The sequence below is a fragment of the Vicugna pacos genome, chromosome 19, assembly GCF_048564905.1.
Source record: "Vicugna pacos chromosome 19, VicPac4, whole genome shotgun sequence".
Classification (NCBI taxonomy): domain Eukaryota; kingdom Metazoa; phylum Chordata; class Mammalia; order Artiodactyla; family Camelidae; genus Vicugna; species Vicugna pacos.
Window position 1 is genome coordinate 42,168,875 of NC_133005.1, and position 18,197 is coordinate 42,187,071.

Below are 18,197 nucleotides of genomic sequence, written 5' to 3' on the forward strand. Positions count from 1 at the left end.
TGTATATAAAATAGGTAAACAACAAGGATCTACTGTAGAGCACAGGGAACTATATTCAGTTTCTTGTAGTGACGTATAGTGGAAAAGAATCTGAAAAAATATATACGTATGTGTTTGTATAACTGAATCACCTTGCGGTACACCTGAAACTAACATTGTCAATCAACTATGCTTTGATAAAAATTTAAAACAAAATAAAATGTATACAGAAACGTCTAAATGCTGAAGTACTTGGCATAAATCTTCAAATACAGGTATTTAAAAAAAAAAAAAAACCCAAAACTGTGACCCCCAGCGCCTGAACTTTTCGTTTACCACCACGGGGCCAGCTCGCTGAAGACCCAAGATCGCCTTTCTGTGGGTCATCACCTGTTTTTGCAGAAGTGCACAGACTTCAGAATGCTTGTGTAACCCTTTGAACTTGGAACCTGGAAGTTGTCATTTGCTGAATAGAAATAAGCATAGGAATAAACGTGAAGGACTGGTCCACGGCCGCCATCTTCTTCCCGAGAGGCCACAGGCCGGGGGAGAGCGACGATGGGGCTTTCCGGTTTGTAGCATTCAGGTTGGGGGCTGGCATAGTGGGGCAGTGGGAAGGGGACCAGGGAGGTGAGAGCCCTCTTACAGCTGCTCCTGTGCCTGGAATTCAGCCTTTTCCTCTTCGTCGTTCCTTGCTCCTCACCCTTGGTTAAAAGTATAAAGGCCCCACTCACATGGATTCAGGTGAATTCCTGCGACAGGCAGCTCACCGCGGCCATGGTACTAGCTCCCCACTCCCACTTCCCACTTCCCACTTCCTCTGAGGGCAACAGCCTCCCCAGTGCTTCCGGGGAACAAGGAAGAAGCCTTTGCTAGCAGAGCCCCCTGCGCAGGAAAGGGATCTCTGAAGGAGACACTGTCCTCTTTCAGAGAAAGTCGACTCAGGCCAGCCCGAGTCACTGTGTGTATTTCTGATGCAGTCAGTGATGCAGGATTCATCCAGGAGGGGGCGCGGGGCGCGGAGGGGAGTGATGGGTCAGCTTGCTTCCTCTCACCGGCTTTCAATTAATTTCTTCAGCTGTTGCTTAACAAGGATTGATAGAGTGAAGATATCGTTAATAAAAGTGAGTCCCCGGCTTGGGAACGGGCTTCTGTTTGTGCCTCAGCACTTAGCAGAGAGCAAGTGTAGAAGGGATTCTGTTTTTCAGCAGCCTGCGATTGGAAGGAGTCGGGCCAGGTGGAAAACGGTTCCAGCCATTCATCAAGGTTGTCAAGACGCGTCTCCCCCCAGAAACGTTTACCACTATTCACAACCAGCTCCCGCGTCCCGCTAACAGGAGCCCGTTCGACCGTCACTCAGGACTTTTCAACCGACCCCGGGCGATTTAGTGCACCTGCATTACTGAGTGTGCGCATGTCTTGCTCCTCGTGATGAGAAGGCACCATGGGACTTGCAGGAAAGTAAACAACGCACTCAGAAAAATGCCTGCCCTGGCAGCTTTGCGTGAGCCCGGCCGGACCGTGCTCCGAGGAGCTGGTGAAGCCAGGGGACCGGCGGCCTCAGGAGTGAAAAATGAGCTGGTTATTTCACACACATAATAACATGAATCTGATTCGAGGCAATGAGAGAGAAGAGAAGACAGGAGAGCATATGGGAAAAGTTAGATAAAAACCCGAGGCGACAGCGCCCCTCCTCCCCGGCGGGGGGCTATTAGGGAGCGGGTGCCTGGATTGGGGGTGTTCACGGCCTGCACCGCGCGCTTGGTGCCGGATCACTCTGGCCTCTGGCAGTTCTGCTCCTGGGTGTGTGGAATTTGTCTTCCTAGCTGCATCTGTGCAGCGGCCGTTAGCTGAGCACCTACTGTGTGCCAGGAATGGTCTGAGGTGCAGCGTTGGCTGCAAGGAGTGAGAATACAGACCCTTAGAAGCTGGGGATTTTGCCTTTGCTTTTTTGTCCCTTCATGAAGACCCCAAGGGTGTTTCTCTGGGTTACCAGTGTGACCTGGGCACCCTCTGATGTACGTACTGTCACTGCCCTCCCGTAACAGATAGGAAACTGAGGAAGCACAGAAAGGCTGTGACTTGACTAAGGCCACGGGGTCAAGATGTGAGTGGAAGCGTTGCCCGTGCTGTTGGGACTGCACTGCACTGCTCCCCAGAGGACACCACGGGCCCTGCACGCAGATCGAAATACTGGGCCAGTTCCTATGTATGATGATCTTAGTCAAATAGGGTCTACTTCTCAGTGGGGTCGATCCACCGCTGTATAAAAGTTGGTGTCTGAAAGTCCAGACTTCGCACTGCTTTCCAACCCCAGGCAGTCGACCCTGCTACTTGGAGAGGGAGCCCACATGGGCTTGTGGACTGGGACCAGCCCCCCCAAGACAGATGTCTGTGCCCTAGTCCCTGCTGGTCCTTGCCATGTCGGTCCCCAAAGGGATCGAGAAGGGTTGAGAAAGAGGCCTCTTGCGTCAGAGCTTCCTTGCATCAAGCCAGGGAAAGAAAGCTTGCATCACCTCAGCTTTCGGCAGAAGAGCTGCAGGACAGAACTCTGCCTGATTGAAAATTACAGAATGACAGAGACCAACACACACACAGGGTCAGAGTTCTCCTCAACCCCCTGCTTTCCGTTTTTCCATCTGAAAAACCAACTGATGGACAGGACGAATCTTTGCTATCTGTGTTGGTCTGTGGTTCTGTGCACCCTCCGCACATTTCTCATCCCCCTCGACAATTTTACTTTCTCTTCAAGTATCCAAAACGCCAAAATGAAAGTTTTTTTCCCCTGACTTTACCATTTATCTTGGTTGCCTCTTCAAAGCAATGCAGACGAGTTTGGGGAAGGTGGCTTATGGGATTAGGTCTTTTTCCATCAGACTCTGTGGTCGTTGTTCAGACAAACAGGGCTTTCTGCGTGCGTGTAGATGGGCTGTGATTCTGTACCAGGATATGAGAGCAGCGTCCCGTGGGGCCTCCGCTTCCACTGTATTTCAACTTGGAAGCATTTCAGGGTACGGCTAAGTTAGATGCCCCAGCCCCTGATGAGAAGCGCTGGCTGGACGCCTGCCCTGCGGGTTGTGTCCCCGGGTTTCGATGTTGTGAACTCTCCCCACCTTGGGAGAGGGGCTGAGCGCGTTAGATTTACTGAGCTTTTAGGAATCATCCCCAGCACGGATCCGAAAAGACATTTTTGTTCTGAGCCGCAACATTACAGGCGTGTGGAGGAATTTGCATAGTTACCAGGGAGCGCAGGGGAGGAGCGGCGTTCAGTTCCCGGGCAATTACCATTATTTCCAATAGAGTTAACTGCGCTGCAAAGTGGATCCATTTTCTCGCTGCAAAATAAGTGCGTTGGATTGTTTTGGTGGTAACTAGGCAATTAGTGCCTCTTACCCCGTGCTTTGCCTGGTGGCGCTGTCTCTTCTCCGCGAGTGGGTTTGGAACAGCATCTGGGGGCGACTCTGTTCTCCTCTGCTGCAAACTCTCCCGGAAAATGGATTTGCTTACTCCGTAGCACCTGAAATCAAGGGCACTGTGGGTCAGAAGGGCTGTCTCAGTTTAGAGATAAGGAAGCTGAGACTGCAGAGCATAAGTGACCCACCCAGGGACAGTCAGTACAGATGGCACAAGCATTGTCAAAGGCCACGCAGAGCCGTACCACCCAGCTAGTGCCCCCCCCCCCAGAAGTCATAGGCAAACAAATGGGGAATAGTAGAAAATTGCTGACTTTGGTCAAAAGCTGCGCGCGCTCTGGTTATAGCATGAAACTGATGAAGAGAACTAAGGCAGGTTGTGAAAAATCAGGGCAAAGCTGAGTTTTTAATTTTCTTTTGTCGTGTCCTGGTTTGCTGACCCTTTGCACTCAATGCAGTTTTGCACCTGCAGTGCCCAGCAGGTGATGTTGACTTCCCACTTTAATATGCACGTGTAGCCCAGAGAGGAAGTCCTCCCGGCCTCCAAAAAGAAGGGCAGCTTAGCAAACAGTGTCGCCGGTCTTCCAAAGTAGGTAAGAGGGAAATAAGGCAGAAACCAAAGCCACCGTGGACCTCGGAATCCATGGCAGTGAACACGCGCAGTGATAAATCGACAGGACTTCAGGGATGGGAACAGCCTTGGACCGTATCTCATCCACCTCCGCGCTGTACAGGTGAAGAGACTGAGACATGGATGCTGTCTCTCTGGTTTCTAGGGGAGCTGGACCCAGAATTGACCTGGGTCTCCTGAATCTGGGTTCTGTGCAGACTGAGTACAGGATCTCGTCTCCGGATGCTTTTGGCTGCGAACCACAGGCTACCTAACTCAAACAGCAGTCCTGGAATCTGCTCGTCCTGACTCTGAGGGTGATTCTCCTGTCACTGCCTGGTGCCACGGAAGCATCCTACAGAAGTGACCCTGCTCTCTGAAGGGCAAAGTTGTTCACGGGATGGATGCCGCGTGGAATGTTGAATTCCAAACTCTACATCGTTTCTGCACAGCAGGAGCTCCTTTACGCCTCTCCAAAAACCTGATGCAGAACTCTCCAAAGGAAATAAACGAGATTTTATGGACTCACTCTTTCCATGGGCTACTCAGGATTGATACAGGACATTAGGAGGCTGCTGAGAGAGGTGGAGAGGATTAGGTGGGGGAGTGGCGGGTGGGTGGAGGGGGTTGGAGACCTGCCTGCCTCCAGGCGTGTGCTTTAAATAGGCCCCGTGCCCTCCCGGGACACGCAAGAGTCCTGCCCCAAGTGCTGGGCTGTTGTCTCCACACCTTTCAAATAAAAGACTGGACTATATCATCTTTTTTTTTCTTTGGTTCTGTTTTCAATTGAAGTAAAATTCACATAACACAGAATCAACCATTGGAAAGTGTACAATTCAGTGGCCTTTGATACATTCACAGTGTTATGCAACCACCGCCTCTTTCTAGTGCCAAGACATCTTCATCGCCCCCAAGGGAGGCCTCCCCCCACCCATTAAGCTGGATTAACATAATCTTTTAAGGACTTTTTCAATTATATGATTCCGTAGCTCTAAAATAGGAACTCAACTCATTCAACTCCCCTCCAGGCTGCAGAGACTTTAAGATCACCCCATAAAGGGAGAACATCTAAACATTTGTCCCAAACAAACACCCCTGGGGTAGGTGAGTGGGATTTGCCCGGGGCAGATCATGACACAGCTGGACTGTGTCTTCCTGCTGCTGGAAACGTCCACGGCTGGGCCGGTCGGTGCCCTCGGAGCAGCCCTGCTGGCAGTGGACGCCCGGAGCTGATTTGCACACGTATCTTTGGCTCCAGGACAAGACACTGGATTCACACTGTTAGTTTCTTATCACCTTCTGGAAAACCACTGTCCCTTTGACCTTTACCAGGAAAGAGGCATGTTTTTCTGTGAATTCAGATTCCTGAGCTAGGGGGCATTTTGGGGTCGCCCCATCAGCACTGAGGCGTAGTGGGGAGGTCCTGGTCTTGCGGTTGGGAGCCTTAGCTTGGGAGCATGGCGTGTTTGCCCTCTCTGGGTCTCAGCTCTTTCACCCACTCCAGTGAAAGAAGTGATTGTGATTGGTGGATTTCGAAGGTTTTCTGAGATTCCTTGTTCAGACAGAGATCCAGTATGGAAGCCTAACATAGTAAGTACCGCGGTGAAGTCAAAGGTGCTGTGGGTGCTCTGAGCACGTCTCACCTGGCCGGTCTCCCTTCCTCCACAAGGAGGCTCAGAGGCAGCCCCCAAACCCTTCAGAGCACAGAGTGGGAACCACTGATCTTGACTCTACAGGAACTCCGAGCACTGGTGTTAATGGCCTTTGGAATTTCTGAGGTTTTTTTTTTGTCTTTTATTGGCCTCCACGTAACCAGGAAACAGCAATGTATGCCACTCAGACTGCCCTTGGAATCCTCTGTGAGACTCCACCCAGGTCCGTGGCTGTGTTTTTCACTGCTTATCTGGAATACAACCACTCTGCACCCGGTGCCTCACCTGCTCACACCTTTCCGTCCTGATGGACGCTGCCCGTGTTTCCCTGTCGCCTTCTGGGCAGCTCCATCCTCACAGGGATCCACAGGCTTTTCAGAGTCTCGTTCCCTCAGTCCTCAGAACCCCGGGGACCGCCAGCCTGCAGCGGCTTAGGACAACAAAGTCCGTGCACGTTGTGACTTCAGGGAGGAGTGGTGAAAACATTACCTTTAGGTCTGAAACTTTTTTTCAGTGTCTGGTCTTTTTTTCTCCTTTCAACAAAGCAGTTTTGTATCTGGGCTCAACTTCTTACATGCTGCTTTTTGAAAAAGAGCAATCTGGTTGGGGAGGGTATAGGTCAGTGGTAGAGCGCATGCTTAGCACGCACGAGGTCCTGGGTTCCATCCCCAGTACCTCCACTAAACATATAAATAATTACCTCCTTCCCGCAAAAACTAACAAACAAACAAAACCCCCAAATCAAAAAGAAGAGCAACCTTGTGCCTTAGGCCATAAGTGCTTAGGTGGCCCAGGGAAAGCAGTGGAGGGGGAGGTACCTGTGGTGTTTGCAGTTCAAAGGGTGGGTCCGGCACAGGCAGCCACCCACCCTCCCCAGCCACCTTGGAACACAGTGAAAACTCCGCGCGGCGGTTTGACCGCAGGTCCTCAGGGATTCCAGCAGCTGGGAGGCAGTCTGCCCCCGTAGCTCTGAGTGGAAACCAAGGGCAGGTACTCAGTTTTGAGGCTTACTCACAACCAAGCCACTGGGTAAGTGTGGAAGACACTGATGTCTCTGGCTAGCCCCTTGAAAGTGTTGCTCAGTGAGTCCCCATTGGCGCAGGAAGTCTCCGAGGACGGGGACAAACTGGGGCTCTACCCAGGACATCATCAATGGAGGGATAAGGGAACGTTGCCTGTGAGTCCTCAGAACCCTGGCTTCTCTCTGCATCACTCGGTCCTTCTGGAGAACTCACTGCTTTTAGGTGCATCTGTGACCCCGTGTTTGCTTTTTAACATTTTGTCGAGGGACCACTCCTACATTTTAGTTGAACCAGCCCTTTCTCTCCCGGGAGACTCAGAACCCAAACACCTCGAATGTATAGGCAGCACTTAGAACTGCACAGAAGTTCTGGTTCCTCGTTTCTGTTTTCAGTCTAGGTGCTCTTCCAGGGAGTCTAACCTGTTACTGAGCAAAGGCTCGTGAGCCCGCGGCACAGAAAGCCAAACTCTGACACTGGGTGTTTACAGCCAAGGATTTATTTGCAGGGCACCAAGTGAGGGAGCGGGGGACAAGCCTCAGACCCACTCCAGCTTGGTCTTTGAGTTGGAGGTGTTTTAAAGGGGAGGAGCAAAGAAACTGGGATTAATCGTTGTCTTGTGACGTTTCTTACCGGGTCAGGATGCCTCTGGTTCGCAGTTCTCTGTCCAGGTGGCCCATGGCTTGGGGGCCTGTGAATTCCCCTTGCCCTGGAGAAACATCCCCGGTTTTAGGTCAACGATGACACCTACGGCCGCAGCTTCAGTACGTTAATGGTGTTACGGCAACAGCAGTCAGTCTGCTGATCCTGGTGGATTAGTGTTCGGTTAGCACAGGATTGTGGTCAGAGGCGACAAGCAAGGGAAGAAAATTTTGGATAGAGAGATTAATCCTAAACTCGGTGAGGGAACTTGGTTTCAGAGGGGCTCAGTTTCTATCCTCACTCTTGCTTTAACTTCCCCTGGTCTTTAAGGGAACGAAACAATGGCCGCTCTGGCTACTTCCTACTGAAACGGGGTGTGGGCCCACCTTAATTCGGGGAATGGAAATATTGCACACTGAGTTGGAAATATTCCCAAGTTCCAGGTCTCGGATTTGAGTGTTTCATGATTAAGAGCTTAGTCCCTTGGTCCACAGTTTTGGTGCAACAGACCCAATTAGAAGCGAGGGTCGGGGGGGTGACAACCTGAAGTTTAATATACCTTGGGAAAGAGATCTTATGCCCTGAGGAATTCAGGAGAATAAGCCTGAAAGCCAGTCTGGACCTGGCACTTCTGGGGAGACTTGTAGCCAGGAAGCCAGTTGCCCAGTTTTATCTAAGTAGGTTTTAACTTCTGATGTGTTATTAATGTATACATGACAGGAGCTATGGGCCACTACACACATGCCTCCTTTGTCTGCTGGAATCGAGTCTGACACAACTTTATTGTCTAAGACTGTTCTGGCTAAAGAATCCAGGGCCTTCTACAGCAAGGACTTACAGTAGAGCACAGCGAACTATATTCAATACCTTGTAAAAAGCCTATCATGGAAAAGAATAAAAAAAGAATATATATAAAAAACTGAATCAGCTTGCTCTACACCTGAAATTACCGCAACATTATAAATCGACTGTACTTCAATTAAGAAAAAAAGCATCTCGTGCCTTCTGCCGGGAGGCTATGGCTTGCGCTGTCTCATTTGCCACAACTATTCCTAAAGTAAGAGAAACGCTTTCCTAGTTATAGGAGGAGACCTTGAGGTTAGGAGGTTGTAGTTGGCAGCTGCTGGCAGACATTGTTTTGAGAATAGTTGGTGGTGTCCTTGAGTCTAATAGATTTCAAAAACATTCAAGCTCTCAGTAGCAGAGGAACACGTCTGAACCATGTCCACGGTGGCCCCTCAGCTCCGTTCTGGATGCCCGAACCACAGTTACTCTACTTTGATCTCAAAATGCACTTTCTCTCCTTAATGTTTAAGGCCGATGTCCAATCCGTGCTCTCCAGACAATGAAATAGGCTGTTCTTGTTTGTCTTACATAAGCCAGAGTGACCTTCCCAGACCTCAGTGGATGCAAGTTTCTTTCATCATCTCCCCTTTTGGTTTGCATATCTTTGGATAGATCAGAATATTTGTCCCTTGGTGCCAGGTTGCTGCCTGCCCTGGGCGCATCATTGTCCCTCGGTGCTAGGCCTCCTTTTTGTTTATTTCTATATGTATTTGTCTAGTTATCCGCGTAGGAGGAAATTTAATCAGATACAGTGAACAAACTCAGAAGTATGCTAATAGGGAAGCATTTTATAGGCTATGTATTTTATAAATTATAGCAAATTATCACACAGACATTATCCATGTGCTTTCAGCAATAGACTTAAAGCAGACATGGCACATGTCAGGAGTAGCTAACTGACAACTTCACCAGAGAATTTTCTTTCTTTCCTGAACGCTGAGGGCAACAGTATGGTTAAAAGTAAAATGATCACTTTCAGTTTTGACAGCGAGACAAACATTTGGTAAACCGTTCAACCAGATTAGTCGGGTACGTCTTACAGGCCTGGTCCAGATTCTTGGGTCAGCTGTCTACCGGCTGGCGTCTTCCTGTCGTCCTGTTGAGGCCAGCAGTCCTTTCTATAGACCAGTCCAGTGCAGAGGCCCTTCTGACGTGGAGATATGAATTCAAGAGTCAGTTCCCTTCAGTTTAAGAGTGCCTGATACTGGTCCTTACATCCAGGTTGGAGACAGCCCTTTAGAGGGTGCCTTTCCCAGTATGCATCATCTCCTGGTTGCAGATCATGGGGCGTCTGATCTTCATCCAAAGATAGATTGCTGTGATAAGCTTCAGGAACAAACTTAGAATGTCCTTTTAATAATTCAATTAAACTTTACAACATAGCCACAAGGAGCTGTTAGTGAGTCGAAGGTGGTGAATACAGGCCTCAGTTAACAAGACTAGAATTTAATATTCACAAAAACATAGTCTTTTTCTCTCTAAAATTACCCTTGTTTCTACAACGATGAAGATTATTTTGTTTGCCACACAAGTCAGATTTCAAAAAACTTGGCCTGATTATTTACGTAAGTGTAATTGATCATTATAGACTTTTAAAAATTAGCAGTGCTGAAACTTTTCAAAGAATCTCAGTCTGAGCTTTTAAAAGGTCTCTCAGGGCCAGGAAAACCATGCCAAGGGCTTGCCACAGATTCTGTCTGCAATAGCTATAGATTTGGGCAAATTTCTCTCTTCTCAGAGTCCCCAGAGTATCTTGAGATTCCTGTACCTGTCTTCCTTATTCGCTTGGTAAGTCAGCTGGGAACTTAGGAGTTTCCAATTTCTGGAGGGATCAGGTAGAGACAAAAGATAACTATTTCTGTTCTGCTTACAAAGGCATAATTACCCAGTTGCTGTAAGTCATAACTAGCTTAAGGGGAAAGGTTTCCTTATATCTGAAAAACATAGATTAAAAGCCAGAAATATTTCAGACAAAAACCATAAAAATAACCGTATTCTCCAGTTCACTCAATCTTATGTAACTGATCCTTTTTGTTAACATTTTTTTAATGAAGTTTTCCATTGGGAAACTTTCATTTCTTACCCAGTTCAGCAACATGATCTGAAAGTTATCAGAAACCTGTCCTGTCTATGAATCTTCTTGAAGATGAAACACTTTTGCAAAAGCATCAAACAATATTTGTAAGTGACAAAGGAGTTTAAAAGGCATGGTTAAAGATCTGATTACAGTGCAACTGACAAAGAAACTTGGTCACTGCTGTGACACAGAACATTTTAAGACAATAACTAGAATTATGACTGATAACTTTATATCAGGATGTATCCAAATTTTAGAAATTTCATGTAATTTCTAGAATATCTGTATTAGTGACATTTAGTACAACCTAAGAAGATTTATCTCCGATCTTTTGACAATGCTTTCCAATCAATTTAACATACCACATAACCCTAATTCTAGTGACCTAAATGGCAAATAATTGTAAACTGCACGAAAATACCTCCTGTTGTATTTATGCTGAAAGATTCAATTGGCTGAATAAAAAAATCAGAATAAATGAAACAGCAATGAGTTGGTAGTTGTGGTGGAAGTTGGTGATAAGGGTACACCCAGCGTGGCAGTGGGAATGAAGCCCTACAGGACAGTCCTCTAAATACGCTCGGTGTGAGACCGTTACTCCCAACGCCTTGTAATGGCCACAGCTCCTAACACAGGGTCAGCTCAGCTCACAGCCTGTAGGGGAGGTGGGCGAGTCCCCAGTGTCCTCCTCCGAGGGAGAGGGTGCCCACTGGGCTGTCAGGCTGGCTGTGGGGAGTCGGGGCCTGGCCCCGTTCTTCTGACTTCTCACCCAGTGTTCTCAAAACTCTAGCCAACGCTCCATAGCTCATTAAATTGGACTGAAGTTCTGACAGCTTGCAAAGCAAAATCTTTGCAACTGTTATAAAGGTCTCATTGCTCAAGTGTAATCTGGCAAAACCACCAAGCCCCCTCCACTCCCCGGACACTAAGATCTGCAAGGGCAGTGAAGGGTGTACAGTCGACTCCAGAAATAACTGCATCAGTCCAGAACTCCTTGGAGAATACATGGAAGGTTCTAGAAGGGGCAAAGGTACCTCACTAGGGGCAGTTTGGGATGCTGCCCCAGAGCCCGGTGGGGCAGCTGGGGAGCTGGGAGGAGCCACCGGGCCCCCTGTACCTCAGTGTCCTTGTCTGTATACAGGGCTGTTCGTGGGCTCCTCAGAGAGTCGGGGGGAGTTAGTGGCGGCGAAGCGCTTGGAACGAGGCTCAGCACTTGTTCATTCAGTGCGCACCGTGTGCCGGGAACTATGTATACAAAAAAGAACAAAACAGACAGAAATCCCTGCTCTCATGGAGTTTATGTTTGGGTTGGGGGTGGGGAGGGGGTAACACAGTGGACACTCGGTAGGGTTCATTGCCCCTAATTAAATCAGATCATTGCCAGTTAGCCCCTGGCCGTCCCGCATTCGGGGTGGTCTTCGCCCGGGCCTTTGACTGTGGGCTGACACCTCAGCACCCCCGTCTTGCCGATCGACAGCATCCGTAGGCAGATGTCCCCCCAGCCTGTGCTCCATCCCACCTGCCTGTCAGTGGGAGGGCGACGGGTTTCCAGCAGTGGGCTGGGTCAAAGTTCCGTCCACCAGAAGTTGCGTAAGAGTTTTCTATGGCTGGTCCGGGGCTGAGGCCTCCCAGCACTCATTAACAATGGTCCGTTCAATGATTATCTCCCCGGGGTTTATTGTGGTGCGTCGGTCCAAAGCATAACTGACCGTGGCCGTGATCCAAAGGCCTGCCCCTGACGTCAGGGACGAGCCTCCCCGGGGTGTGGCCGAGGGGCAGGGCCTTTCTCCTCCATGGAATTTAAAGCCAGGAAGTCCTGCCACCGAACCCCAAACAGGGCTTTCCCACGGGAAACACACGCTCACCGGCCGGAAGAACTTTGAAGGAAACCTTTGCATCTCTGGTGCAGATCAACCACAGAGAAGAGAGGTAGGTAGAGCTTTATCAAGTACCTTTCTCAGGAGTTGCAGCCCTAAAAGGAGCTCATCTTTTTTCCTTCCAGCTAGCATGTCTGTCTGTCTGGTGACATGCAACCCAAACAAAACGGGTGGAGTATTATTTTATTTTAATTTATTTTATTGGCGGTACTGGGGATTGAACCCTCAGGCGCGCTAAGCATGCGCTCTACCCCTGGGCTATACCCTCCCCACCAGGAAGCCTGTGCTTCTGTTGCAGGGAACCCCAGCCAGCCCCTCAGCACAGCCCTGCAGAGATGCCTCCTCAGATCTCAGACGGCCACAGCTACTCAGCCAAAGTCATCCAGGGCTCCCTCGAGAGCCTGCCCCAGGCCGTGAGGGATTTCGTGGAGAGCAGCGCCAAGCTGTGTCAGCCTGACCAGATCCACATCTGCGATGGCTCCGAAGAGGAGAACCAGCAGCTGCTGGGCCGCATGGAGGAAGAGGGTGTCATCAAGAGGCTGAAGAAGTACGACAACTGGTGAGCGCAGCCCCGCACCCACGTCCACACCTGCCCCTCCGTGGGCGGCGGTGGGGGGCGGAGGGCCGCAGTTTTGCAGACTCTTGAAAAACTTACTAGAAGAGCCAGAACTGTAATTTTATGACGTTTGCAGAGCAACCCAAGTCTTCAATGAGGTGGAGCCACAAACGCTCTTTGCAAACTAGATCCCTGATAAAAATGAAGGTCAGACAGTCCCTGTCCTAAAAGACTAGCTCCTGGTCTAGTAAGTGTCTCCCTGACTGTGTCTCAAGCAATGTGGTTGTGTCCACATGTATGGACCATCGTCAGTGTGCTTGGCACCTGCTAGCTGTGGAAAGTCACAAACTGGTCCATTCCTGAATGATGCTTGGCTGAGGGAATCCCTGGCACAGATGCCGTGTGGAGTGGCAACACTTCCCTCTCCAGTCTTAACCTGTGTATCTTTGATTTTTGCAGCTGGTTGGCTCTCACCGACCCCAGGGATGTGGCCAGAATTGAAAGCAAGACTGTCATTATTACTCAAGAGCAAAGAGATACGGTGCCCATCCCCAAAACTGGCGTCAGCCAGCTGGGTCGCTGGATGTCCAAGGAGGACTTTGAGAAGGCGTTTAATGCCCGGTTCCCAGGGTGCATGAAAGGTGAATGAGATGTTTACTTGATTGGGCGAAATGTCAGCAAACCTTTTATTAGCATGTCCATCCTAATGGTAATTGGACTGGAAACTCCCATGGCCTCGGAGGACTTTGAGTTCCGAACGTGGGATTGGCCCTGTGGTGAAAATGTACATCGCAGTGCTAGCTTTACAGACTTTTCTCATACGACCGTGAAAATGATTTCTGTGCGTGTTCCACCGATAACCTGGTGGAAGCCTACTGCACGTTTATGAAAACTCTTTAATTTTTGCATTCTGTTCGCTTTCCAGAGGACTCATCTAAATCGGGGGCGGGGGGGGGGTGCTGGCAGCTGCAGGGCGTGATGTTGTCAGAGGGAGAGCAAGATGGGGGTCCTGCTGGGAAAACCATGATGGTGGTTTGTGAGTCCAGGGTCATTTCTCACCAGTTCCCACCACTGGCCCCCCAGGTCGCACCATGTATGTCATCCCGTTCAGCATGGGGCCGCTGGGCTCGCCTCTGTCCAAGATCGGCATCCAGCTGACCGACTCGCCCTACGTGGTGGCCAGCATGCGCATCATGACGCGAATGGGCGCGCCTGTCCTGGAAGCGCTGGGTGATGGGGAGTTCGTCAAGTGCCTCCACTCTGTGGGCTGCCCTTTGCCTTTAAAAAGTAAGCGTCCTATTTCAAAATCAGAAGCTAAAATTAGGAGGAAAAGAAAGCGCTGAAATTCACTAAAGAGCTTGGCCTTGAACCCAGGCGGGGACGTGGCACACTAATGTGGGGCGTGTCCTCCTGTGCAGAGCCTTTGGTTAACAACTGGGCCTGTAACCCAGAGCTGACGCTCATCGCCCACCTGCCCGACCGCAGAGAGATCATCTCCTTCGGGAGTGGGTACGGTGGGAACTCACTCCTTGGGAAGAAGTGCTTTGCCCTCCGGATAGCCAGCCGGCTGGCCAAGGAGGAGGGGTGGCTGGCAGAGCACATGCTGGTAAGACACAGGAAGTTCTCAGGGTGCATGGTCGAGGGCCGGGGAGGAAGAGAAGGTGGCTATTACCTACTGTGTTTTGGTTCCTATACAGCAGGGACAGATTTGGAAAGTCCATCAATAATTTTTAATTTGAATTCCTCCCACGCCTCTCTCCTGCTCTGGTGTTTGCAGGCATTGCTTGGCGTGTGGATGCAACGGCCACCTCCATCTCTACCTCGACTTTTTGCCTTTGTGTCCAAATTTCCCTCTTGTAGAGATAGCAGTCATATTGTGTTAAAGGTTCACCATACTCCAGAAAACATATATTAATCCACCTGAAGTGGATGCCCCTTTGAAGGACCTCAAATACCATAGAGATCCTTTGGGCCTCCTCATTCAAATTGTTCCTTTTGATACCTGAAGACGTAGATCTTGGGAACCTACCTTCTGGGACTTCCAGGCACACTCCTAGACTAAAGCATGGACCTCTGGGGTGGGAAGGAGTGAAGCGCTGAAGGCAGAATCTTGTCTCCCACAGATTCTGGGCATAACCAACCCCCAGGGCCAGAAGAAGTACTTGGCCGCTGCGTTTCCCAGTGCCTGCGGGAAGACCAACCTGGCCATGATGAACCCCACCCTCCCGGGGTGGAAAGTAGAGTGTGTGGGTGATGACATCGCCTGGATGAAGTTTGACTCACAAGGTGACTCTTTCAGGCCCAAGTGTTGAGGATAATAATGGGACCTAAGTGAAGTTTTGGCTTTCAAAACGCGCCAAATTCTCCGAAGTCCACAGTGGCTGGATTTGTAATTCGGTTATTTCAGATCTTACAAAAGCTTAGACATAGGTATTCTGTCAGCATTCTTTCATCGCATATCAAATCTGAATTGAAATGTGACCATATGTCACTGTTTGTCTACATAATACATTTATTAAGATAGTTTGGTGGAAAACTGGTGAGAAAGAAAGAGTTGTCACGGTGTCATAGTTAGCTGTAGTGGGGAGGGTCTAGCTCAGTGGTAGAGTGTGTGTTTAGCATGCACGAGGTCCTGGGTTCAATCCCCAGGCCCTCCATTAAAAGGTAAACAAACAAACCTAATTACCTTCCCCTCAGCCCCCTAGAAAAAGTATAAAGAAGAAGTTGACTATGATGCACGGATGGAAAAAGAGAACCATATTCCAGGGAGGAGGAAAAAATAAAAGATTTGAGAATTCAGCACCAAAATCAGCCTCGGAAGATGCATGCTGTGCTTTGCTTGGCATTTATTTCTACTCCCTGGTTTAAAACTTTCCAGGGAACTTACGGGCTATCAACCCAGAGAATGGGTTTTTTGGCGTCGCTCCTGGAACCTCTGTGAAGACAAACCCCAACGCCATTAAGACCATCCAGAGGAACACCATCTTCACCAACGTGGCCCAGACCAGCGATGGCGGCGTTTACTGGGAAGGCATCGACCAGCCACTGGCCTCGGGCGTCAGGCTCACTTCGTGGAAGAACAAGGAGTGGAGCCCGGAGGATGGTAAGCACCCCGGGAGGCCCGGCGCCCCAGCCCGCAGGCGTGAGTGTCTGGCAGACGCTCAGAGCCTCTCCTCTTGCTGTCGTAGGGGAGCCTTGCGCCCACCCCAACTCGCGCTTCTGCACCCCTGCCAGCCAGTGCCCCATCATTGACCCAGCCTGGGAGTCTCCGGAAGGCGTGCCCATCGAGGGCATCATCTTCGGAGGGCGCCGACCTACAGGTGAGACTCTCCTGCAGTGGGGCCGGGAGCATGGGTGTGCGGCTGCCGGAGGACGTGGCGCCCTCTCCCCCGGCCCTGACCTCGTGGGAGGGCGTCAGGGGTCTGGAGCACCCTTTCGAAACAGCAGGGCCGTGAGCTCCAGTGTAGAACCTGCCCTCCGCCCGTCTAGAGCCTCCGGGTCCTTGACCTCCTGATGCCGTTTCTAGTTTGACTTTGGCTCACGGCCTTGGGGCTGTAACTTCCACGTAGCGGCGTCTGCCCTTCAGCTCTGGGAGGCAGGATGAGCTCAGATAGAAAGACGCCGTCCTGCCGAGTCTTTCCATTTCTGTGATGGCATCGCCGGCCGAGGGGTCTGGGTGTCAAGGCCTTTAAGGAACATTTCTTTCTCCTGCTAAAGGTGTCCCTCTGGTCTATGAAGCTCTCAGCTGGCAGCATGGAGTGTTTGTGGGGGCGGCCATGAGGTCGGAGGCCACGGCAGCTGCAGAGCACAAGGGTGAGTCCCGGCTGCCTCTGGGGCCGCAAAGAGCGGTGATCGACCCGCTCTCTCTGTCTCTGTCTCTCTCTATGTCTCTGTGTGTCTCTGTCTCTGTATCTCTCTGTTACTCTTGTTTCTCTTTCTCTCTCTCAGTGTTCTGTGTCTGTGTGTGTGTGTGTGTGTGTGTGCAGAGGTAGAGAGACCCACAGGGCCATGTCGAAAACAAATGTGCCCACAGTGTCCTCTGAGCATCACTTACAACAGCCCCCCCCCCGCACCCAACCGTTAACAGGCAAAGTCATCATGCACGACCCCTTCGCCATGCGGCCCTTCTTTGGCTACAACTTTGGCCACTACCTGACCCACTGGCTCAGCATGGCCCAGCGCCCAGCAGCCAAGCTGCCCAAGATCTTCCACGTCAACTGGTTCCGGAAGGACAAGGACGGCAGGTTCCTGTGGCCGGGCTTCGGCGAGAACTCCCGGGTGCTGGAGTGGATGTTCAATCGCATCAACGGGGAAGGCGGCGCCAGGCCCACTCCCATCGGCTACGTCCCCGCGGAAGGCGCCCTGGATCTGCGGGGCCTGGGGGATGTCAACGTGAAGGAGCTCTTCCACATCTCCAAGGAGTTCTGGGAGGAGGAGGTAGAAGAGATCCAGAAGTACTTGGAGGAGCAAGTGAATGCTGACCTCCCCCACGAGATCAAGAGCCAGGTCCTGGCCCTGAAGCAAAGGATCAGCCAGATGTAATTGGACCCCACGGCCTTCAGTCCTCCCCTTTCCGGTCCCTAAGATGTCCCAGCCGCGCGAGAGACTGGCACTTCCTGAATTCTCACCGCCTGCAGCACTGTAATGATCACACCCGTGAGCTGACCTGAAAGACACACCCTAATTTTTCAGATACGATGACAGAGCACAGGCTAGTGGGGAGCACAGGATAATGAGGTGGGATGGGGAAATCTCAGCACGGCTCCAGGGTTCACTATCCAGCACACATTCGTTCAACCTAAGGACACTCAGGCAGAGCGTCTTTTCCGTTTTTCCTCTGTAGCTGTATCATTTCGCCAGAATGCACAGAAAAAAAAGTACTTGAGCTGTATATAGGTGTATGTGTGCGTGTATCTATGTACTGTTGTCTGAAACATATTTAATACCTTTGGAGAAATCTTGGGCAAGATTACCTACTAGTTGTTGCTAGAAAGCAATGCTGCTTTGTTATTAACATGCGTGTTTAAATTATTTTTATATCCCTGGTTCCTTACCTTCACATAATTTCAACTTTCCTCCTTACCAATTTCAGGGGAAAAAAATCACAAAATAAACTTTTATAGAAAAGGTGGATTTGTTTGCTTGGTTTTTCTTACTTGAACTGCCAAGAAAAAGGGACTCTGATGAAACCCTTTGTGATCTAAGCTCCTGCAAAGACTATGGGGAGGGGAGTGTCAAGACCACCCTTATGGAGAGGGTGAGTAGAGGGGATGGAGGCAGTCAGATGGGGAGGCGTGAGCAGGGAGAATGTCACTCAGAGGTCACCTGACACCATGCTTTGGGTTTTCTGAATTAACCACTGGTTAACGCCTAGAAGCCGCTAGTTAGTGTCCTTGAAAAATTCCACAAACCTTTAGATGGTGGATCTTGTGTAACTGGAACTGGGAGAGTTTAAAATGTGCTTTTTGACCAAAACTTGGGCTTGGGGGCTCAGCCTTCCACACGTGTTACATTGTGGCCAACGTC

The 18,197-nt window shown here is 50.3% G+C and overlaps 1 protein-coding gene across 1 annotated transcript; it reads left to right on the forward strand.

Annotated features, from left to right (window-relative positions):
* The first annotated feature begins 12,059 nt into the window (after positions 1–12,059).
* PCK1 (phosphoenolpyruvate carboxykinase 1) lies at positions 12,060–17,802 on the forward strand. The gene is made up of 10 exons (XM_031687673.2): positions 12,060–12,167; positions 12,414–12,674; positions 13,131–13,312; positions 13,755–13,958; positions 14,090–14,277; positions 14,795–14,957; positions 15,550–15,774; positions 15,860–15,991; positions 16,389–16,484; positions 16,759–17,802. Exons 2-10 carry the CDS (start codon positions 12,451–12,453, stop codon positions 17,211–17,213), a joined length of 1,869 nt encoding a protein of 622 aa, XP_031543533.2. The 5' UTR covers positions 12,060–12,167; positions 12,414–12,450; the 3' UTR covers positions 17,214–17,802.
* Positions 17,803–18,197: the final 395 nt, after the last annotated feature.

Bases quoted from the DNA above. Each gene is read 5' to 3' on its own strand.
- PCK1 (XM_031687673.2), top strand. From the start codon at position 12,451: ATGCCTCCTCAGATCTCAGACGGCCACAGCTACTCAGCCAAAGTCATC. The intron at 13,313-13,754 runs GTGAATGAGATG...CTGGCCCCCCAG, and splicing joins GTTCCCAGGGTGCATGAAAG to GTCGCACCATGTATGTCATC. The intron at 15,775-15,859 runs GTAAGCACCCCG...TTGCTGTCGTAG, and splicing joins GGAGTGGAGCCCGGAGGATG to GGGAGCCTTGCGCCCACCCC.